The sequence below is a fragment of the Pseudomassariella vexata genome (genome assembly GCF_002105095.1).
Source record: "Pseudomassariella vexata strain CBS 129021 chromosome Unknown BCR38scaffold_1, whole genome shotgun sequence".
NCBI lineage: Eukaryota > Fungi > Ascomycota > Sordariomycetes > Amphisphaeriales > Pseudomassariaceae > Pseudomassariella > Pseudomassariella vexata.
This window is the reverse complement of record NW_024467956.1, coordinates 1,361,636-1,383,898: the sequence shown is the minus strand read 5'-3', so window position 1 is coordinate 1,383,898 and position 22,263 is coordinate 1,361,636. Positions and strand designations below refer to the sequence as shown.

Sequence of the window (22,263 nt, the reverse complement as noted above, 5' to 3'; positions counted from 1 at the left end):
GTGAGTTTAATACACCTTGATGTAATCTGTAAGGTACCACCAGCCCCTGACAGGGTGCCGAACCGCTGCATCCAGTGGGCTCCGCATTATAGTGAGTATTGCATAGGTAGCGTACCAAAATACTTCGGTTGACATGACTTCCATAAGCGCCAAGAGCCTTTCTCTGATATGCTGCTTGGTTCCAACAGCCCTGATAGCTGAACCTTACCGGTCCCGATATAGTGTGTCCATTCCAACATATAAGATTATAATTGCCCCAGTGCAGGGCGTGGATACTGTCCAGTCAGTCAAGAGTGAAAGTCCCCATGTTTGCAGCACTATAATGAAAGGTACATCTAATCATGAAGATTGAATGGTTTCCAATTTGATTAAACCTCGCTGTCTTTACACCATACTGTAGCCCCGCAAGCAGGGTTCCATAGCTTCATAATGATAACTGGTCGTGAACTCGGTAAGCCGGGTCGAGAGCGGCAGCTCCCACAGGATCCTGACATTAATACTGCAATGGCTGCGGCGAAGTGCACAGAACCTTACGCCTGTCCTTTTGTAATCTCGATGTAGAAGGAAATTCCCCATCGAAGGAAACCCCCGGGTTACAATCCCCTCCTTTGAAGCAGGGAGACCATTTTCCAGACATACTCATGTACGCAGAACAGGACGGTGAAGCCGAGTATATTAGCCGTAGCCCAGATGGCTTATAGCATAGAATGATTCGTCCCATCTTAGCAATATAGTTGTGAGAAGAAAAGACTTCGTCCGCTAGATAACAATTCTCCATATACCCCTTAGCCTCTACTTCCGTATTCGTTATAAGAAAAGAAACTAGTTAGATGGCAAGATGAAGCTATCCATCGCTTCCTATCTCGCTGCCTAGGCCGGCCTCTGCTCCGCCCAAACCAGCACAATGAACGGCCGTCTCAACCAACACTCCGGGCATACCTACCATGAGCTATAACTGCGCCAAGATACCCGGGCCCGGAAACCGACCAGCCGCTCGTAGTGCCTGGTCCTTTCAACCGCGGTTGCGGCGGGCATCTTCACTATCCGCTTTTTCACCGACTCCGGTGATGACGATGCGGCCTGGGCGACGAGGACACACTATTACGTCGAGTTAGGCGAGGCCGGGTTCATCTATGGCGTCGATGAAATGGCGCAGCGGCGCAGATCCACCCCCTCTCTATCTGGCATGGTTCTGGTCAGCGAGTGCGCCTATGCCAATGGCACCGTATTTCAACTCTCCAAGCGCGTCTATCAAGACTACGGCCTTGCCAAAGCCGCCCTATTGTCATCCCGAGATAACGCCAAGTTTGACGAGTTCGCCAAGCGAGACGGCGTACCCGTCGCGACCAGGACGGTCTTCGATGGTCTACCAGCTAAACGCGCCGTTTACATAGAGCACCGTGGAGGACCCGACCGATCCCGCCCTGTCGACTGCAATCGCTTCCACTTTTACGACAATTGTTGCCACCTCCCGCGCACCCCCGACCAGCGCACTGCCCATTAGCAACTCTACCAGAGCATCATAATGATTATATGGGACCCCCTTATGGCGATTAGTTGTGGACTCTTTCTTCGATATTGAGGATGCCGAATTGTTAGTTAGGAGGGGATGATTGGGATGGTGTCGGTCCTATATGTTTGGTAATTGCGCGGGTAAGTTTATTAATGCGAGTTCGCGTGAGTTTTTGTTGGCTAATAGTACACCCCCCTTTACAGGCAAGACATACGAGAATACGTGCAAATATTGAAGAGCAAGTGGATCCATCTGTTGATATATACGGGTAGTATTAGCTTTAACTTTCTTACAATTGTATGGTAGAAGGTTAGGGCGGATATCTCAGCTAGTTTCATAATGGGTCTATTAGTACACCTGTCATAGGGCTAGAGCCATCGCGGGGTAGTGTAGCCAGGGGTTTGTCGCACGAGTTAGAGCTGCAGATAGAAGGTTCTTCAATACATGACTTGTTGGAATGAAGCGACGGTCGTCTGTTCGTCGTAGTCACCTACCTGACACTCAGCCTTGCATAACCTTCCAGAGTGGCATAAGATAAGCGTAAGAAGCAAATAAAGCTGATATCGCACTAGGATAGCCAGAAATCAACGTTTTTAAAGGGAACCCGCTGTCTAAAGAAGAGCTCGTACAAGCCTAGTGAAGAAATTGGAATTCTAATTAGGCGTATTTTACTTATTAAAATTAAGAAAAAGGTCATAGCATCATTACTAAGATATCTTGAGAATAGAGGTGTACTGAAAATATTAGGGAATACAACAGGGGGTATAAGGGTAGGTTCCTTATGTGTAGCCGCATTTACGTGGCGTAGGTAATTTCTATGATGAAGAGAGAAAGAGAAGAGTAGGAAAGTTAGTCTAGGGATACGAGTATCTTAAAAGTATAGTACTCCGGTTAGGACCGCTAGGCTTGAATATAGCCTCTATTACATTACCTATAATGGCTCGAGCTCTATAATAAACCCCAGGTTTCTTTTATTGTCTAGTCTACAATCTAGCTGCGCAATAATAAGGCCGATATAGTTGAGGAAGTCTTATGTAAGGGGAACCAGAACACTCCTCGCCGAAGAGTAACCTTTAAAGTCGTGCCTTGGCACACTAGGAAAAGGCCGCTTCTGTTCTCTAAGTGTTGCGGAAGATATCTATAGCAAATAATACCTAATTGCAGTGCGCGATAATAACGGTATCGATTTTGCAGTGCCCAAGAAAGTGTGACAATAAGCCTAGGAACCTCTTTATGTAAGATAACGCTCAAATATATAAGTCTATCTTAACCAAGGGGCAGCTAGAGGAGCACGGTATTTGGACAATCGAATAGCCGTCCCAGTCTGGGTTTGAACCCTATAGAGCACGTCTAGCAAGCTCTCGAGAAGATTCATGAAATTGAGTCTAAGGTTGCCGGGTTGAAGAAAAACAACCCCAAGAAGCGGAGGCTAGAGAGGTAATCCACATAGCGTGGGTAGAGTTGGATTCAGGCCTGGCGTTGAAGTTGACGCCATCTATCCTCTATAGAATCGTCGCAGTGCGTGAGGCCCGTGGCTAGTGCACCTGTTACTCGAGTATACGCCATAAGGAAACTCTTATAGCAATGCCCACGTTACTTGAGTGTGAATCGGCGAGGAATAGTCCACTACAATCTGAAGGTTTGTTGTGTGAAGTGGGCGCTAGGGGGGGGGAGAAATCTGTCCATAGATTGGTTATGTTCGTATCATCGTAATCATGTTATGCTATTTCATCACCTGTCTCAGCTTTGAGACCTTCGTCTTAGGTGTCTCCTGACTAAACGGGGTGCGAGGTGTTTGGCCTTCACTGCCTCCGATCTTGCTCCAAAGTCGCTGCGCCGCTGGTGTCAATCCTCCAGTCACCCGTGGGCTGCTTGGGAACTTCGGCACTGGTGTCTTGTCAACTTTCCCCGTCATTCCAACCTGCGCTGACGTCCTCCTGGACTGGGAGATCTTGTCTACCATGCGGTGGTGAAGCGCTTCTCTCTGGCTTTTCTCCTTGATGGTGAACGGATTTGGTGTCGCGTCTCCTGGGCCCAAGTCAATGATAGGAGCAGGTGGTACCTCATATTGCGGTTCTTCATCATCCACAAACGCATAGCCGTTGACCCGAGGCGTTTCGCTGCCGAGTATAGTTGAACCTGCATCACTGGCTGACCGTCTTCCTGCAATGGCATCTCGTATTGCTGTAAGCGATGGTGATGACGGCGCCGACTCCTCATCGTTGATTGTCGGCTGCGGTAGTCTTGTGTTCGTGTAGTTGACTGCCTTTGGTGCCGCTCGGCATTCCGCCTCGGATTTCTGCGCTACTGTCTCCATCAAATCTTCTACGCCGCCTGGACCAAACATCAGGGCGTTGTTTGGTATCGACTTCCAAGTCTCCGGCTGAGCAATCCGGTCATCGCGATCCTTGATGGCTAACCTGTCCTTCTTAAAGCCGTCATCCGTCAGGCTGCGTGTTTCCGCCAACTTGGCTTCTATTTCTTTCTGCTTTAGCATCATGTTGGACGGTAGCTTGTTGCCTGACCAGAGCCATGCGTATTTCTCCACCCTCTTAGCATTTTGCTTATCCAGCAGCTTGTAAAAGCTTTCGTTGTCCTCGCTCGTGTATTTTGATTGGAACGAGCCTAGGCTCATATTGGTATCGACCACATGGCGTTCTTTCGCGATGGAAAGTGTTGACTCAGCTGAAGTCGAGACCGGAGTGTCGCCGACGTATTCTCGGGGTGTTTGGGCGCCTTGTGGCAATGATGTGCCTCTCTTGACTCCTTGTCGTCCCGGTGTCATAACCTGATGTAAGCGTCGACGAGCACTGGATATCCATTCCGCGTCTTTTGATTCTAGTGCGTCCAGATATTCTTGTTGGGTCTCGCTTTCCAGCAAGCCAGGGAAGAAGTCGCGTGCGATGATGTGGGACAAGGCGTCAGTATATGTATCTTCGTCTAGCGTCTTCTTTGGTCGTTTGATGCGTTTCGGGGGCGGCGGTGGAGGCATAAGATCTAGCTCGGTTCTTTTGCGAACGAGGGCTGTTGACGGAGTATCTTGAGACGCCATGATTGGAATGGGTGACCTCCAGGTATGATTGTAGGTTGCTCAAATTGTACCAGATGGAGGCAGCAACTGTCGCCGTCCGCAACGAACAATTGAAATCCTTGACTCCACTTATTTTAAGCAGCCACCTGCAGAGTTGCACTGACCAGGGACCCCCATTCCCCATTATCAAGGCAGGTGTGCCAAGCCTAGTAAGTGGACCAGACCTCGTGGATTTTTTTTTAATTCCTTTTTATTTTACTGTCCTCTGTAAGCCTACGGCTTTATGAAGACAGTGACCTAATACTCCTTCAATCTATGAAATATAATCCTCAATAACTAAACTCGAGGAAGTCATCTTGTACGGATAGCTTCTTGCTTACATATCATTTTAAGGCCAGCCAGATAGCTACCTAACCAAGCTTCCCCAATACAACTATTCACACCCCATATGCATTCGCATCAATGTTTCAAAGTTTTAATTGTCCTTGTTCTTTTTAAGTCCTTAGTTGATTATATCACAGGTAACTATCATTGTAGATGCCACTTCGTTATTTTAATTCCTGTAATATCTAGGTTGTTGAGAATAGCTTTTCTATCTAGGTTATGTCACGACCTGGGTTGCATCGCATTGGTAGAGACCTCGATTAGGTGCTATCGACGAAGATTCTACTCTAAGGAGCGAAGGAAAGAAGATCAGAACTTAGGTTTGAGGGAGCGCGACTAAGTCGTCCACGCTTGGCGGGGCTCCTACAGGGGTTATGATTGGCTTCCCATCTGGCACTGCCATGGCATGTGTTCCAGCTGTAAGTCACCTGGTTGTAGTGAGTCTGCGAGGGTTGACCTTCACAGGTTAGTGGTAATCCCTTTAGATCTTCTTTAAGCGTATCTCTTTCTCTATTATAGAGCTTATAGTAGAGAAGTAAGTACGCTATAGTCTAGTTCAAATTAAACCTACAGCTATAACCTCTATTGTCTCTCTACCCTCTACGCTTTTAGTAGGGCTTTAGGTACTCTATAGTAGTTTTTAGTTATACATGGTGAGACAAACGTCTAAATAGTCTAGCTACTAAACTAGGAAGATATCATAGAAATAGCCTCTCATAGGCGTGGCTCATTATGGTGTTCCCTGTAGAGTCGGAACCTGGTGTAGATACCTTATACGTAGAATGATACGTGACCCCATGGGGGGTTGCCCTATAGCTAGAGATAAGATAGATAAGAGCTATAAAAGAGCTCTGCCAGGCCAGAATAGCTGACCTGGCCATCGTTTCCCAATACAACAATTCACACCCCATATGCACTCGCATCAAATGGTAGCATCTCTTCCGTTGTTTGGTCAAACGGTAGCATGGTCGATTTGGTAGGGTTTAGGACTCATGGCCACCAAGTCCGCACCGCATCCGGCGAATGGCTGTCGCGCCCTGACGAACAGACCACTATAGGGGTAGTACCGGGTTCAATTCCCGGCGGAAGCACCAAACCACTTGGGGAGGATTACGGACCTACTCTGGCAATAAGACCTGTGAGCGATAAGCCCATTGAGGACAATGGTTTCAATTGACCAGACCCCGGCACTTGATGCGTGCACCTAGGGGGGAGGATGCTATAATGCAGCAGTGCGCAACGTTATAGTATCTAATTGAATGGGATTCACCTAACCAGTGGGTCCCCCTACCTTTTCGTATCATAGAACGAACAGCACGTTCTAGACTAGATCTTGTTACTTTCATATCGAGATCTAGAAAGAAACGTCAAAGTATAAAACTTAACAGCTCTCTTTTTACTTATAGGGTGGAAATTTCACATTAGAAATCTCCTATTGACACTTGATCGACCCTGCTTGAGGTGACTATAAAAGCCTGTCGACTGATAGAAATCAACCCCACGCCTCTATCCCACGGATATCCCCTAATATTGTCCTTCCAAACACCGCTCATAGCTCCTAATAGCAGCTCGTGGACGCTTCAAACGTACTTAAAATGCATAGGTCTGACTAGTTTTGTTACAGTTATTAGCATCTTGATTTATTTCCATCTTTTCTCCATAGGAGTCACCCTAATAGCACACAAAATATGTGACACCTTTCGTTAGTGCACTGTACGTCACCAAGCAATATCTCCAGGATTAAAACCCGGGTTTATATAGAAAACACGTACCGGGTTGAGGAATAAAGGGCTCATATGATAGATACAGCATATACAACCATTGTTACGCTAAGTAGAAAGGACAAGCTCAAGTATACATGACAGAAATCTCCAGCTACTCTCGTTTAATATATGGATCAGACGTATCAAATGTCGGTTGTAATGCAGCCTCCTGATGTAGGTATTCCCAGTAAATCAATTGCAGCTTGGCATAGAAAATGCAACTATGGAGTTACTCAATCAAGTGAATACCTAGTTGGGCGATTCCTCAACTATACCATGGCCGAGGTCATGTCAGTGTAGTATGCGTTCAAGTCTCCAAGGCCCAAATTGCAGGATATGGTGTATATATGTCCTAATCCCATATTAAAGCCATGCAAAATCCAATCCGTCATGACTTCGTTTTATAAGCATCATACCTTATCGCCTCAACCTCCTATATGATATATATCAAATGCCGTTTGGTCTCGGAATCCCAAGCCTGCATTGGCCGCGTAATATCACTATTAAAAGAATCTGTGATATGCAGCCTCCCCTCCTTATTCCCCCCATGGTGACAACTTGCTCAGTCCGATACGACGGAACGTCCCGGGCCCCAGCCGACGACCCTTGACCTCCTGCAGCAGGAGACAGATCAAGTACCTCGATTCTCTAGTCGCGGCTCTTTCCCCTTCCGCAGCTGGTATGCACCAGATGTCGTTCGAGTCAAAGATTCCGCCGCGGCGGCTGCGGTCATCCCGGTCGTGACCCTCGACAGCAAGACCACCGTCTTGCTCCGGGCAATCCAGATACACGTTCGTATGCTCCTCCTTGTCGACATCCTCGCCCATCCCGTGCAGCCTCCAGCCGTACCGACCATTTAATTCTCCTTTTTCATTTATTTTCTCAAATAAATCAATCTTCCTCAATTTGCCCCAGATTTTCAAATGTGCGTCCTTGATCAACCCAAACGGGTTTTCAGGATTCGTGGTCGTCACATGTACGCCCGCAATCTCAATAAATAGATCCTGATCCGTCACCTCTCCGTAGATGATACCGCTCCCGTTATCGGCGTCCACGGATGCCCAGGAGAAAGTCGGGGCACGGTACAAGGACGGTCGCTGGGATGGGTTGGAAAAGCTGCGGTTGTGGGATTGGAAGACGGACACGACACGCCAGAGTAGCTGGCTGGCCAGGTGTTCCCTCCACAAACCGGCGACATAGTCCGATTTCATGAAGCCCGACATCCATTTGGCAACACCAGCCAGCGCGATCAGCTTGTCGTTCGAGTTTATTATGGCCGTGTTGGAGTATACCTCCACAATGCGCGCCCAGAGCTCGAACGTGTATATGCCTGGGACCAGGTGCTTATCGGGTTCCTTGGCTGCCTGTAGCCGTTGCAGTCGGAGTCGTTTACCATCCACCTCGGGGTCCAGGCCCTTCAGCCTGTTCTCCGAGACGATATTGTCGAAGTGGAGTTGAAAGTTGGATATTCCCCTGGGACGAGTCTCTGCGGCGTCAAACTCGCGGCACTCCGAGGCAATCTGATCTTTACAAAAGTGTAGGATCCTTGGTGCCATGAGCCTCTCCTGCAGCACCCATCCCCTCTTGTTAACCGAGGCCTGATGGACAAGCGTATCCCAGAACGCCACGTCGATCAGCGTACATCTGCGTATACTCCCATAGTTGATAACCGGTTCGGATAGGCTCGAGGTGTTCTTGATCAGGCGCGGCGGGGCCCGTACTTGGGATTGGATGGGCCCGGGTGCTGGTTTTCTCCAGAATAAGCCGGTAAACGAGGACATGAAATTACACAACTCCTTGTTCTCGGACACCTTGTCATACACCTCTTCAGGCCCCGTTGCCGACATTTTGACGCGGCTTTTAGAACCAGGAAGGCCTTGGATATTGGCTGTGACCTTGTCTTCCCATAGTGCGGCAGGCTCACGCTTGAAGAACAGGCCTCCATCGCTGTTCTAGGCTGCGGTTGCAGAGATGTTAAGAAACGACTCATTGTAAACGCGGTGCATGACTGCCGATTGCGATTGCCAGTCGTTGATGTTGTCCTGTATGATACACATGGAATCAATCCAGATGTATCCCACATTGGGAATGCGGGCTGCAAACGCAGTTGCCTCCCTGAACGACTTGGGTAGCTGCCCCAACTTCAAGCCGTTTTCGAACTCGGCGATGTCTCCTGGGTTAGCATGACAGGCTGTGCCGAGCCCCAGCGATGACTGAGGGTAGCATAGTGCATGCTCTCGGCAGGCGGTGGGTATTTACTCCAGGTTTCAGTGTCAACAACCTTGATCTCAGTAGCATCCACCTCATGGACACCACCGCGGCGTCTCGACTCCAGTCTTTTGGCTAGGTAGCCCTGTGCTTTGATCTTGGACAGATCAAGCAAGCGTCTGGGATATCATGCTGGCGGCTTGCTCTTATCCACGCATTGGCATTCTTGCATCCATTGGCTCGCCAGAGCGAAGCATTCATCAGAGCCTGTGTTATCGGATATTGGTGTTATGAAACGAGGAGCCTTAACACCTACTCATGGTCAAGACAGTTGGACTCCCGCACTTCTTTTGCACTGATCGGCATCCTCACCAGATTCTTCTAACACAAATATTTTTTCCCTCTGACCTCACCACTTTGGAGCTTGAAAGCCTGTACATGCCCTCACTAGGTGCATCGTGTAGGCCATACAGAGACGCAGTGATGTTGAGGGGCGCATCCCCAGCCAATTTGTCTGAGCCCACGCGACTAGAGAGCTCTTGTTTGAGTAGTCCGCAAATACTGCAGCCCGTGACCACGGATTTTTCGAGGGCCATGAGGCTCTTGTGGTGCTGGAAATGCAAATCATAGGTTCCTCGCCATTGTCGACCGTCCTGCCCTCGTAAGACGCGCCAGCACACATTACACAGCATCGTGAAAATTGATATGACAATGCCAGGTTTCATTCAGTTGCTAGGATGGAGAGGGGATCTCAAAGACTCCAGTTTTGCGCCTGAATTTCGCTGAGTCTCAATCATGTACATGCTACAAGTCAGCATACTCCTAAACCAATCACGAAGCTGCACAAGCTGCGCCGCTAATTGAGTCCACATATTTGCTTACTTCAATGTACCAGGAGTCGGACTGCCAATGGCACACAACAGTCATGGTGGGCATCCTCGATGTGCTGGCAGCCCGCATGGAGCCGCCTGGAATTAACGGCGTTCTCATGCAAGATTGTGGGTTTCAGCCTTGAATGTAAGTCGACGGCGCTTGTGCACCTCGGCTGTCTGGCATTCTTTTTCTCTCGTCTGCCTCTAAAGAGTATCATTTAGGAGTCACTGTCCTCCTTGCGATCCGACCCATATATTCTTTGCGATGACAGCACCTCATGTCGGGACCTTCAACCTCGAAGGATTTGCTAAGTCGATCCCGGTCACTTTGACCTGAAATATCTCTGCACAAGACCTGCGTGACTTCCCCGCCTTCAAAACATGGAAGACGACGCTGCAAGAGAACCTCAAACTCCAATGGAAAGACGAAAACCATGCCTTCCATAAGCACCCCTTCACCCTGCAATCAATCGAGATCCAGTCCGTCGACTGGTTCGGCCGGAAAATCGGCTTCATTAAGTTGAAGGCCATCATCAAGAACGACGAGGCTGAGCCTAAGGAACTGCCAGGCGTCGCCTTCCTGCGCGGCGGCAGTGTGGCCATGCTGATGATCCTGCGGCCCAAGGACTCGCGAGATGAGAGATTAGTCGTCATGACGGAGCAGCCACGCATCCCCGCGGGAAGCCTATCGTTCCTCGAGATTCCAGCGGGCATGATCGACGACGGGCCCAACTTCAAAGGCAAGGCGGCTGACGAGATCCTCGAGGAGACGGGATTCAATATTCCTGTGTCGGAGCTCATCGACATGACCAAGTTGGCCCTTAGTGAGGCCAGCGGTAAGGAAACCAATCACCAACAAGGGATGTATCCTAGTCCGGGAGGGTCCGACGAGTTCATACACATCTTCCTATGGGAAAAGGAGATTGACCGCCAGGAAGTTGAGGACCTGCGCGGGAAGTTGACGGGCCAGAAGTGGCAGGGCGAAATGATTACACTGCGTGTGTGCGACAACGAGGATCTATGGAGGGAGTGCGCCAGGGACGCGAAAACGTTGGCGGCTTGGGCCTTGTACGAGGGTTTGAACAGGGCTGGCATCATTCCCGAGATACTACGGGAGCGCAGGGAAAGGGGCACGTCACCAGAGCCAGATGGGAGAGAGGCCAAACGACAAAAAAAGGAGATAGGCAGACAGTAAACATATTGTGTCCGGGACGCTTGATACAACCAACTCCTTCAAATCACCTCATAGATCTCAAGTCGTTGCGCCCCTTTGATGAGACGTCGTCCCCAAACATAACTCTCGTCACACCGATCGCGTGGTTCGAGTTTGATGTCATGACTCCGACCATGCGACTCGAATGAGGCCTTCGCCAGCGCCATTTCTCCTCCGTACGTAGTACAGTATCACCTGGTCTTGGTCGTAGTCGACTTTCTCCATCATGTATTGTATTTTGCCCTCGTCCTTTGGCTTCAGCGGCGCCAGAGAGTACAGCCAACTAGTCGGGATGTCCCAGATGGTCAATTTCCACGTGTGCTCCATGGCAGCTTCGATCTGGCTGGCCAGCTCCGTCTCGTTGTAGCTGTACTTGATGATGGAGAACCCGTTGGTCATCTGCCAGCCGTCGCGGAATTTGAAGTGTTGCAGCACGCACGCCTGGCCGCACACGCTGCTAACAGCGGAGACGGTGGGCATGTCGTGGTGGTGCCACGTCTTCCAGTGGTGCACGCTTATTGGCTGGGGACGCACGGCCTCGTAGAAGCCTGTAACATCGATGTGGAGGTCCAGCTGGTACAGCCCATACTCCAGCGATACTTTCGTCGTGGTGTAAGTGAAGATGCAGTGGGCAAGTCGAACGTCGCCAGCCCCTCCGGGCAAGTAGCTTTCGCATTCCTCCCGATGAGCCGCTAGCTGGCGTAGCAGTGGTACCGTCATGAAAACGCCAGCGCCGCCGATGGCGAAGATGCCACCATCATCGACGTTCCACTTGTTCTCTGATGTCTGGCCCACGTAAAAGGACCGGTCGGGGTCGTATTTCTCCAGTCGAGCTAGCAGTGTCTCCATGCGGAAGAAGAAGGTGTCGTCGTCGATGAAGGATACCCACTTCGTCTTGTTCGGTTCAACGTGGTCGTGCAGCACACCGATCAATTCGACGTAGCGTTCGAGAAAGTCCTTGGCAGACTCGACCAACGTGAGGTTGGGTATACCGGCCTTAGCGTACATGTCTTTGGCCTCAGCGATGCTGGGCTCCTTGGGGTGTTTCTCGCGATCCGGCAGCTCAACGATGATGACGAAGTGGACGTTCGTATGGGCAGCCCAGTGCTTGAAATTTAGCAAGGCCTCGGGCAGGCGTGATAGGCTCGTCGCGACGCCAATGGTCAGATGCGACGCATCGGGCTGGGAGCCCTGCTTCGCGACATTGACTTGGACCGTTTCCCTCACAGCGGTGTTGAGCACATGGTGCTCAATGGGGTTCGACTGGTTGTACTTGGGATTGTCGAGGTGAAAATACGAGAAGCTCGGCAGAGCGATGGACAGTTGTTGGTTGAGCGGCAGTGATGCCTCGTCAACCTCGTTGGCGCGGATGTCGAGCGTTGTCACTTCGACTCCTGCCTTGAAGCCGCCAATGCCAAACAGCTCATATCGAGGCTCTGGTGGTGGCGGCAACGGTTTGGCAAGCTCGTGTACAGGTGCACGGAATCGCAATAGGCTAACCCACAGAATAAAGGTTGTGGAGATGAGCACGATAGCGACTCCGACCCGCTTAGTCAACTTGGACCACAATATCGCAGACGGCAGTATCATGCTTCTTCTCTTCCTTTTCGTATTGTCTGCTCCTTTCCTACACATTTCCTGCGCGACGAGAAAGAAGAGAGAAAATCTGGCGAGAACAGATTGTGCAAACCAGACAAGGCAGGCGCAGGAGACCGACGAGCGCAGTAAGGGGGTCCTGCTGACTTTGTAGCACTTTCGCCCATTTCCTATCGCAGTTCACTGCGCGGATTTGTTTGGCCTTTCTCCTCCATGGTTACATTTGTGACTCTGTGGTTTGACGAGATTAGTCGTCCAAATCAAGACAAGATACATTTACTTCTCTTGGCAAATGCGAAGCTAAGGAAACTTCTATTATGGGTTGCCATGTCTATTCAGGGATCCAAATCCCTCGGCTTGCCTAACTCCCAAAGGTTCTCCTAAAAAGGTTCCCCCTTCATCACTCGGGTTCGTGTCTTGTATGGTCGCAATTAAACGAGCACTTCCTATGTTTATTTTCAATCTGGCTGTGTGTGCATGAGACATATTGCGGCCATCAACTGAGCCGTATTCTCGCGGGCGGGCACCAATGGCTCCATGTCTGTCATATTGATGCAGCATTTTGCCGTGCGGTGGTACACTCCCACCAGAAGATTGCTTGTCGAGCACTCTTCGTCGCAACATGAAAATGCTCACTGAGCTTACGCTCCAATGGGCGCTTCCTTCCTTTTTTTATTTTTAACATTTGTATCTCGTTGCTACCGCAAGTAATGAGAAGAAAGACATATGCGGCCTTAACGAACAATTGGCAAAGAATATAACTAGATCTTCCATCGTCGTTGATTTAAAATAGGTAAGTACTCGAGTACATTACTTAAGAATGTGGAGCTTGGAAAGCTGTACGAAGTACGTACTCGGTAGCGTAAAGTGGCGCACTGCCAAGCAATTGACGGATGTAGGAGCTTCTGAGCATTGGCGAACTTCTGCCTTGCGAGAGTCGTGACAGACAGATTGCGATTTCCTCAGACAACAAGTATAATGTCTAAAAGACTAGCATCTGAAGCCTTGGATGAGCCATTTGGAATCGACTCGCCAGCCTCGAAGAAATCGCGATACGATGATGGGCCCACTGAGCTCGCATTAGGCCAGCCAAAGGAGAATGGCACTTCACTAGAAGAACGCGACGGGGCTGAAGGCGACGACGATTTCGAAGATGAAGAACCGTTAAGAATTCCGATACGACAAGCCGCACCGACCGAGGGCTACGACGACTTATATCTCGATACCATAAACCGCAACGTGCTCGACTTCGATTTCGAGAAGCTCTGCTCCATTAGCCTCTCCAACATCAATGTCTATGCCTGCCTAGTCTGCGGGTGCTACTTCCAAGGACGAGGACCGAAGTCCCACGCATATTTCCACGCGCTTGACGAGGAACATCATGTCTTCATCAACATGGAGATGCAGAAGGTCTACGTTCTGCCAGAGGGCTACGAAGTCAAGAGCAAGTCACTTGACGACATCAAATACGTCTCGGACCCGCGGTATACAAAACAGGAGGTGATAGAGCTGGATCACAAGCCACGGAGCGCCTGGACCCTCGATGGAAAGGAATACACTCCAGGATATGTGGGGATGAACAACATCAAAGAGAACGATTACCTCAATGTTGTGGTTCAGGCGCTGTCGCATGTATCACCGCTGCGCAACTTCTTCCTCCTCGAAGACCTCTCAGCACGACCAGAACTGGTCAAGCGATGTGCGATCCTGTTCCGGAAGATTTGGAACCCGCGCGCATTCAAAAACCATGTGTCGCCTCACGAACTGCTGCAGGAAATCTCTCTGCGGTCCAACAAGCGATTTACTCTCACAGCCCAGTCAGATCCTGTGGAGTTTCTATCTTGGTTTTTGAACAACATTCACATGGGATTGGGCGGAAGCAAAACGAAACCAGGGAGCAGCATAGTACAGCGAATCTTTCAAGGCAAGCTGAAGGTGGAGTCCCAGGAGATCACAGCAAAAGCCGATGCTGGTGATCGCCTAAGATTCGAAGAGGTAGCAGAAGTCAAGGCTGATATCAACCGCTTCCTTCTCTTGACCCTCGACTTGCCGGCAGCGCCCCTATTCCAGGATGAGCTGGAGAAAAACATCATTCCTCAAGTACCCCTCACAACTATCCTGTCTAAATACGACGGCATGAAGGCCCAGGAGCATTTGAAGCAGCGCAAACGCTACCGGCTCGTACACCCACTGCCCCCTTATCTCATCTTCCACATTAAGCGCTTCTCGGTCAACAAATTTGTATCGGAGCGCAATCCTACCATCGTCACATTCGAGGCACGGAACCTAGACGTGGCGCCCTACACCGAGCCAAGTCCAGCAGACCACCCGCCGGGAGAGCCGATATGGTACGACTTGGTAGCCAACGTGATACATGAAGCAGTGAGAGCAAAAGAGGACGTGGCTGACTCAGGCGAGGAGAGGAAGACTTGGAAGGTGCAACTGAGAGACAAGGGACGGGATGAGTGGGTTACTGTCCAGGACTTGTTTGTGGAAAAGACGCCAAAGGAATTGTTGGACTTGGGAGAATCGTACCTGCAGGTTTGGGAAAGACGGCGTGACCCGAAAGGAAAAGGAAAATCATAGGGACAAGGTGCATGGTAGTTTGTAGCCATGAATGTAAAGATAGGAGTCTATGTGGTAGATCGGAGGTGGATGCTACTGGCTACTTAGAGACCTGAGAGTGAGAGTCAACAACAATGGTTATAGAGATAAGAACCCGAAATCTATGAAAGTAATAACCAATGAAATGTGACTTGAATGCCTATTGACATAGTTATGCATGTCATCGCCACTTCTGCGAAATTGACATGAGGCTTGCGGGTAATGACGCTTAGACTCTCGATCCCACTTTTGAAACCAAACCTGCATGATAGCCACTGCTCCCTGGACTGTGAGGAAATCGTCACAACAATCAGGGGATGGTAGTTTTACCATCTTCGACTTCAATTCAACGGACAACCAAAACAAATCGTTTACTCAAAGCACATAGTCTATATACCACATAACCCCATTCCAACTATGAGCATGGGTAAGCAATCAACTCGCCCCTATGGTTCCACAAATCCCCACGCTTCACTAACACGCAACACGAGACTACGTCCTCGACTCGGGCCTGCTCCCCCACGCCGTGATCCGCATCGGGATCCGGCGACAGCTGGCCCAGCGGCTGCAGGAGATCCAGTCAGCCAGCCTGGCGGCGGCCATGGACCGCAAGATGAGCTTCATCGAGGCACTGCGCACACGGCCCATTGCCATCGAGACCGCGACGGCTAACAAGCAGCACTACGAGGTTGGCACCGGGGTTTTGGTCGCTTGTCTGGGCCCCCGTATGAAGTATAGCTCTTGCTTGTATCCCAAGGGCGGAGAGACGCTGGCCCAGGCTGAGGTGGCTATGTTGAGGACTTATGTTGAAAAGGCCGGGTTGGAGGATGGGATGAGTGTGCTGGATCTTGGGTGGGTTCTCTCGCCGGATCGGGGCTGAGATGTGGCAGACTTGAGCGGAAAGCTAACGTGATGTTATGTATAGGTGTGGTTGGGGTTCCGGAGCATTGTTCTTCGCCGAGGTCCTTCCCAAATCGAAGATCACTGCCTTCTCCAATTCGAAGACGCAGAAGGAGTACATTGACGGCAAGGCCAAGGAGAAGGGCCTGACCAATCTGACAGTTATTACTGGGAATGTGGTCGACTACGAGTTCGAGAAGGAAAATTTTGACAGAGTTGTCTCCATTGAGGTAATGAGTTACTCTCGTTCACATCGAAAATCTTGAGCACTAATCAATACCCACAAGTTGTTTGAACATATGAAAAACTATGAGCTGCTGATGGCCAAGGTGGCCAGGGCTCTGAAGCCGGGCGGCAAGCTGTTCGTTCATATCTTCGCCCACAAGACCACTCCCTACGACTATGAGGAGGGTTGGATGACGACACATTTCTTCACGGGTGGCACGATGCCCTCGGCTGATTTGCTCTTGTACTTTCAGAGAGACCTCAAGATCGAGAAGCAGTGGTGGGTCAACGGCAACCACTATTCGAAGACTTGCGAGGTATGTTTGCGGCAGCTGCTTTCCATACGCCCTGACCTGAAACACCCGTTAACATTTGCACATAGCACTGGCTATCCAGCATGCTGGCCAACAAGAAGCAGATCTGGCCGCATTTGGTCGAGACGTATGGCGAAGCGGACGCGGGTACTTGGTACAACAGGTGGCAAGTCTTTTACATGGCATGCTCGGAACTGTTTGCATATGAAGGCGGGGATACTTGGGGGGTTTCCCACTATCTCTTCGAGAAGCCGACACCATAACAAAAATGCCGTAATATGTGACATGACATAGATGTATAGACAGAAGCACCGAAGGCCTGGACTGTAATCCCAAACCGATTCTACCATACCCACTTGCGTCCGCCCTTCCCAACTTTGTGCCGGATTCAGGGACACAAGTGTCAGACTTGCTAACCATACTGCCGCCAGTGGGATAATTGATGCGTTGAATTTGGTTGGCTTAGTCCGATGTATGATGCTGTGTGTATCACACCGGCAGTCTGGCTGGCATGTCTTCGCACCATTCAGTCGCTTCCTTCGTCCCCGTTCCTCCACTAGTGGTCCCAAGGGTGCTTCCAGCCAAGCAATACTGGGCCTGCGAATCGTGTCAGTCAAAGCCGCAAGTGTGGACTTCAATCGGGAACAGTACCGTCCTTCTTCGCGCGGTACATCAGCTACGATATTGGTTAGCTTTCATTTTATCGTTTGAGCGGAATCGAGGTAGCCGTACAAAGAACCACATGCTAGCACCCAGAGCGGTTGCCGTGAATCGGTAGATGCCCGGGACGTGAGGCCTGATCGGACCACCTGGACCACCAGCCATTGTGTTCGATTCTGGTAACGGCTTAGTGGGCCGTTCCAGTGCTATGCTTGAGGGATTGAGAGGCCGTACTTGCGTGGGTATCGCAGGTAAAATCGGGGGTTGGTGTTCGGAGTAATGGCTCACCAATTGAATGACGATGAATGAGGTTGATTGATTGGAAATGGACCTGAAGCTGCTCGCTGCTTCGGTTGTTTCGTGCAGGGACCATTCTGTACAACTGCAGGGTAGCCTGGCGCTTCAGGCCGGCAGATTAAGGTCCACACCTCCGGTGGATTCCATCTTCACCTGCCAGCGTTTTGGAGGGCAAATTTTGGGACAACCGGATTTGTTGCTCGTTGTTCACCCGTCTATCACAACTGGATCGGTTTCCCCAAACCAACATTACTTTCGGCACGTAACCAACATCTTTTCCTTCAACACTGATGTTGGCCTTTCATTCCGAAATGCCAGCTTCCCAAGTTGATTCTTGAGTTGTCTGATCCGATACTGCGTAGTAGCGACCAGCCCGATCCATTCCGGTCGCAAACGCGTCACGACATTCACGACCTTCACGACCTTCACAACATCGACATGGCCGCAGCGTACAGCAGCGGGAATGGCGCCGCTTCACCGCGCTCCTTCGCGATCCAACATCAACGACCGCGAGACAGCTACATGGGATGCTCTAGGATATCAGACTACGAGCTGTTGGGCAAGCTCGGCGAGGGTACCTTTGGGTTAGTGGGTCCATCTGCGTTTGCAACTCCAATAAGCTTGAGTGCAAGGCTGAGACATCACCTCACAGCGAGGTTCACAAAGCGAAGTCCAAGAAAGTTGGAAATCTTGTCGCGCTCAAGAAGATCATTATGTACAATGAGAAAGACGGAGTTTGTGACAGGCATTCTAGTCCCATCTTATGTTCGCTGACCACATGCCCAGTTTCCCATCACGGCGCTTCGCGAGATCAAGCTACTCAAGATGCTGGATCACCGGAACGTACTACGCTTAGAGGACATGGCGGTGGAACATCATTCCAAGAGCAGTGAGTGAACCTCGATTGCTGCATGGGAACAGTGTCAGCTAATAATTATTACCTCTACAGCTGACAAGAGAAAGCGGCCCATTATGTACATGGTGACCCCATACATGGACCACGATTTGTCTGGATTACTTGACAATCCCTCTATTCAGCTCACTGTGCCCATCATCAAGTGCTATCTCTATCAATTGCTCGAAGGCCTACGGTACCTGCACGATACCAAGATCTTGCATCGGGATATGAAGGCTGCCAACTTGCTCATCAACAACAAGGGCATTCTGCAGATTGGTGATTTCGGTCTGGCGAGGACCTACGATGGACCTATACCCAGAGCTGGTGGAGGGGGTGGCGAAGGTAAGCGAGACTACACAGCTCTGGTCGTCACAAGGTGGTATCGGCCCCCAGAGCTGCTGCTACAATTGCGCAAGTATACTAGTGCAATAGACATGTGGGGTGTCGGGTATGTACATTCCAGTCTTCTCCAAAATTACCATATCTATTACTGACCTGTCCTACAGCTGTGTCTTTGGGGAGATGCTGATTGGAAAGCCAATCCTGTCTGGCGATAGTGATACGCACCAACTTGAGCTCATCTTCGACCTAGTCGGATCACCAACTGAACAGACAATGCCAGGGTGGAAAAAGCTCCCTGGCGGCGAATCACTCACTCCTCGATCAAGACCTGGAAATCTTCAGCAACGCTTCCGAGAACACGGTCCAGTGGCTATATTGTTGTTGAAGGAGCTTCTGAAGCTAGATTGGCGGGCTCGCATCAACGCAATCGACGCACTCGAGCATCCTTATTTCAATACAGCCCCGTACCCAGCAAAGCCTGGAGATATCCCGACATTCGAAGCCAGCCACGAGCTTGACCGCAGGAAGTTTCATGATCGCAAGGCTGCGCTGCCACCTGCACCAAAGGGCGTCCCTGTTGGTGTTGGCGCTTTCGAGCAAGGGTTTAACAGTGGCGAAGGATACGGACCGCGAAATGGTGGAAGGCACCTAAATCAGCATGGCGGCCACCGCAATGGTGATGACAACCGAAGACCTGCATGGGTCGCCAGAGATCGACCTCACGATCACAGGCTACCGCCCCGACCACCCCCGCCTGAGAACGGGTTCGACAACGCCATTGATTATCACGAGTACAGAGATCGCCCACCCCGAAACCGTGGAGGAGATCGTGGCGACCGCGGAGATCGTGTTAGCGTGGGTGCCAGACCGGATATTGATACCTATATTCCGAGTTATCGAGGCGGAAGGGATGAGAGACCACCGAGAGACGACCGACTTCCACGTAGACGTGACGACCGGGATGATCGGCGCCATGACTACGACCGTGTTGATCGTGTGAGAGACTACGACGACCGTAGTCGTGCGAGCGGGACGCGAAGTCGAAGCAGGTCGCCAATTCGAGACCATGAACGAGATCGAGACAATTATCGCAGATAGCATCGTGAATCAGCTCCATCTCGAGACCGTGGACGTGAGAACCAAGTTGGGGCAATGGGAAGGACCCCTTCTCAATCGGTTCCCGGACTTGATTACCAGCATGGATCACACCCCCGTGGAAATCAGGCGACAGCAACAATAGTACCACTAGAAACAGCGGAACCTGGAAGATTAACGGAAACAGGAGCATCGAAATTACCGCCTTGGAGAAGAGCCACGCAATTACCGCCATGGAGAGCCGTTGCGCCAATGCCACCAAACCCTTCTGTCACTTGACCATGGTCAGTCAATGCTACAGAAGCTCTTCTACACAAATACAACAAGGAGCTTACAACCCTTAGGTTTTGGCGCATACGGTTGTCTATGCTGTCATTTCTCCAACTCCGCAATACACGCCACATGAACACAAGTTCAACAATCATGTTGCTTAAGATGGCGGGCATCATTGCCAGAATTTATCGCCAAGCATCACGCTCCCCAGAAGTTGAACATGCATATAGCAAGGTACATGACGGAATTGAGGAAGGCGTTCGATAGGATTGCATGGCGTTGTGGCATTACCCTTTGACCCTCGGGATGAGGTCGAGAATGAATTCTACCGAGTCCGGGCAATATGCCACTTGCCCATAGCGAGATAAAATCTAGCATTTTAATTTGATTTGAGTCTAGTCAGTGTCGTGCAAGCCGTCATCTTATCAATCCAGCTACAGCGACTCACTCTCACTACTTTCCTCATGAATCGTCTGCGCTAGGAGACCCCTAAACTTCCTTCGTGGCTTGATGGGTGGTATGGGTGGCGCCCTGCTGCTGCCCGATTGTCGCCACTTGTTTTCATACAGAGCGTCGCGTTCGCGTTCAGTCATATCGTGGCGATAAGCATCCTTGCCTTTCCTACGAAACGAGGGCGACTCGCTCGATATTAGGCCGGAACTGTCAGCTCCACTGTAGGCTCCCGACTCCTGCTCGGTCGAGGGTTCCTCCTGCGGCGGCGCTGGGGGAGGTGGTTGCGTTGCGGGTTTCTGTGAAGGGTGCACGCCCAGCAGAATAAATAGCATAGACGTGCTGCCGTGGAGCATGGCCCCGGCGCAGATGCCGATAACGGCCGCACAGGCGAACTGGTGGATGGGGGCTGTCAGTGGCGCTCTCAAGAACATGTCTGCAGAAGCAGGATACTGAGGGACCGGTCATTCTCACGTAAATATAGAGGTACTTAAATAAAGAGTCAGTCTTCCTATCACATGCTCAACGAATACAGATAGTGCATACCTTGAGTCTAGCGATCAGATTGGCGACAAAAAGCCCTGCTCCCAGGAATAGTTGGGCCATGTACCATATCGGGGAAAACAGGAAAACGACGAAGGCGAACGTATAATAAATAGGATAATGGATTGGGATGGTGGCCAAGTACAGCAGGTAGACGATAAATTTGAGGGAAGCCCAGGTCCAGTCTGCGATGTATGCGGCGCCGCTTTCGATGGGGGCCAGCCGGTCCATAGCAACAACTGCGTCCTACACAGCCGTTGCGAGTTCCAGTGACATCAGTGCTGCTCTTCGGTGGTTATTGTTGGTATGTTGAAATAGGATTAAGCACTTCTAAGCTGGAGAGAAAGCGAGACAGAGCAGTTGAGTGAGTAGCCTGTGTACTTCTTCTCAGCTCGTTGACGCGAAGCAGGCTAAAGTAGTTCGAGTTCGGCCAAGTTGTAATTTTACTTCATATTGTATGGCTTGTTCATGTGTCTTGGCGCGAGATGGTCTGAGATGAGATGCAAGTTCATGCAACAAATGCTGGAGCAAGGGTTACTGAACCCCAGATCCAATGTGGATGGACCTGGGGGAACAGGGTGCTCCAGGGCTGTGTCAAGAGCTGCAAGCGGGAGTGGAAATAAGGTTGCACACGCCAGCCGTCGGCCAGCTGAAGCGGGGGATACTCACTGGACGATCAGCAGCTCTGTAGGACTCTATTAGCGGCAACCTGGGCCGAACCACCTCAAAACTGGATTGCTGGAGCTGCCTTCGTCAATGTGTTGTACTTACTAGTTTTAGTGCACGTCCTATCTTGTGACCTGAGCTATCATCTATCGCAGATGATGCCCCTCAACGCCAATCGATCTTTCCAAGTTGATTTCGACTTTCTGGCATAACAGTAGCTTGCGACCAACACCGTTACCGCAGTTTCTGGTCTGGTGACCACCACGCTGACATCCCGCCTTCCGTCTCCTGCCTAAAGCTGACGTCGCTCACCAAAGGAACCCGCGCTGTCGTCGTTCCTTCCCTGCTTGGCCCCGACCCTGACCCGGGGTCCCGACTTCCCCGCGCATTGAAGCATACGAAGACTCTGGTCTCAT

At 50.6% G+C, this 22,263-nt stretch overlaps 10 protein-coding genes across 10 annotated transcripts; 5 read left to right on the top strand and 5 right to left on the bottom strand.

Annotated features, from left to right (window-relative positions):
• The first annotated feature begins 1,105 nt into the window (after window positions 1-1,105).
• BCR38DRAFT_470277 (uncharacterized protein) lies at window positions 1,106-1,959 on the top strand. Its single transcript, XM_040862832.1, has 2 exons — window positions 1,106-1,653; window positions 1,717-1,959. The coding sequence occupies exon 1, from the start codon at window positions 1,148-1,150 to the stop codon at window positions 1,502-1,504; it is 357 nt and encodes a 118-aa protein (XP_040720870.1). The 5' UTR covers window positions 1,106-1,147; the 3' UTR covers window positions 1,505-1,653; window positions 1,717-1,959.
• Window positions 1,960-3,015: 1,056 nt separating this feature from the next.
• Window positions 3,016-4,565, bottom strand: BCR38DRAFT_453866 (nuclear protein DGCR14; the record flags this gene model as incomplete). The annotated part of the gene is made up of 2 exons (XM_040861643.1): window positions 3,016-3,048; window positions 3,267-4,565. The coding sequence occupies 2 exons, from the start codon at window positions 4,563-4,565 to the stop codon at window positions 3,016-3,018; spliced, it is 1,332 nt and encodes a 443-aa protein (XP_040720869.1).
• A 2,662-nt stretch (window positions 4,566-7,227) lies between these two features.
• BCR38DRAFT_330862 (uncharacterized protein) lies at window positions 7,228-8,247 on the bottom strand (the record flags this gene model as incomplete). The annotated part of the gene is made up of 1 exon (XM_040855001.1): window positions 7,228-8,247. One exon carries the CDS (start codon window positions 8,245-8,247, stop codon window positions 7,228-7,230), a length of 1,020 nt encoding a protein of 339 aa, XP_040720868.1.
• Window positions 8,248-9,824: 1,577 nt separating this feature from the next.
• Window positions 9,825-10,966, top strand: BCR38DRAFT_479784 (NUDIX family hydrolase-like protein; the record flags this gene model as incomplete). Its single annotated transcript, XM_040863201.1, has 2 exons — window positions 9,825-9,897; window positions 10,125-10,966. The coding sequence occupies 2 exons, from the start codon at window positions 9,825-9,827 to the stop codon at window positions 10,964-10,966; spliced, it is 915 nt and encodes a 304-aa protein (XP_040720867.1).
• Window positions 10,967-11,113: 147 nt separating this feature from the next.
• Window positions 11,114-12,202, bottom strand: BCR38DRAFT_300718 (uncharacterized protein; the record flags this gene model as incomplete). Its single annotated transcript, XM_040854551.1, has 1 exon — window positions 11,114-12,202. A coding segment is annotated over one exon (1,089 nt), but the record flags the coding sequence as incomplete, so codon positions are not given.
• Window positions 12,203-13,558: 1,356 nt separating this feature from the next.
• On the top strand, window positions 13,559-15,166 carry BCR38DRAFT_453864 (uncharacterized protein; the record flags this gene model as incomplete). The annotated part of the gene is made up of 1 exon (XM_040861642.1): window positions 13,559-15,166. The coding sequence occupies one exon, from the start codon at window positions 13,559-13,561 to the stop codon at window positions 15,164-15,166; it is 1,608 nt and encodes a 535-aa protein (XP_040720865.1).
• A 435-nt stretch (window positions 15,167-15,601) lies between these two features.
• BCR38DRAFT_479781 (methyltransferase) lies at window positions 15,602-16,886 on the top strand (the record flags this gene model as incomplete). Its single annotated transcript, XM_040863200.1, has 5 exons — window positions 15,602-15,611; window positions 15,676-16,036; window positions 16,110-16,314; window positions 16,372-16,626; window positions 16,692-16,886. 5 exons carry the CDS (start codon window positions 15,602-15,604, stop codon window positions 16,884-16,886), a joined length of 1,026 nt encoding a protein of 341 aa, XP_040720864.1.
• Window positions 16,887-17,179: 293 nt separating this feature from the next.
• Window positions 17,180-17,448, bottom strand: BCR38DRAFT_479780 (uncharacterized protein; the record flags this gene model as incomplete). Its single annotated transcript, XM_040863199.1, has 3 exons — window positions 17,180-17,220; window positions 17,275-17,299; window positions 17,356-17,448. The coding sequence occupies 3 exons, from the start codon at window positions 17,446-17,448 to the stop codon at window positions 17,180-17,182; spliced, it is 159 nt and encodes a 52-aa protein (XP_040720863.1).
• Window positions 17,449-18,018: 570 nt separating this feature from the next.
• Window positions 18,019-19,918, top strand: BCR38DRAFT_479779 (kinase-like domain-containing protein; the record flags this gene model as incomplete). Its single annotated transcript, XM_040863198.1, has 5 exons — window positions 18,019-18,164; window positions 18,233-18,314; window positions 18,367-18,469; window positions 18,530-18,926; window positions 18,985-19,918. The coding sequence occupies 5 exons, from the start codon at window positions 18,019-18,021 to the stop codon at window positions 19,916-19,918; spliced, it is 1,662 nt and encodes a 553-aa protein (XP_040720862.1).
• A 575-nt stretch (window positions 19,919-20,493) lies between these two features.
• Window positions 20,494-21,703, bottom strand: BCR38DRAFT_6932 (uncharacterized protein). The gene is made up of 3 exons (XM_040865563.1): window positions 21,185-21,703; window positions 21,113-21,127; window positions 20,494-21,033 (listed from the first exon to the last, which is right to left on the bottom strand). Exons 1-3 carry the CDS (start codon window positions 21,410-21,412, stop codon window positions 20,623-20,625), a joined length of 654 nt encoding a protein of 217 aa, XP_040720861.1. The 5' UTR covers window positions 21,413-21,703; the 3' UTR covers window positions 20,494-20,622.
• Between the last annotated feature and the right edge of the window lie 560 nt (window positions 21,704-22,263).

Bases quoted from the DNA above. Each gene is read 5' to 3' on its own strand.
- BCR38DRAFT_470277 (XM_040862832.1), top strand. From the start codon at position 1,148: ATGGCGCAGCGGCGCAGATCCACCCCCTCTCTATCTGGCATGGTTCTG.
- BCR38DRAFT_6932 (XM_040865563.1), bottom strand. From the start codon at position 21,412: ATGGACCGGCTGGCCCCCATCGAAAGCGGCGCCGCATACATCGCAGAC.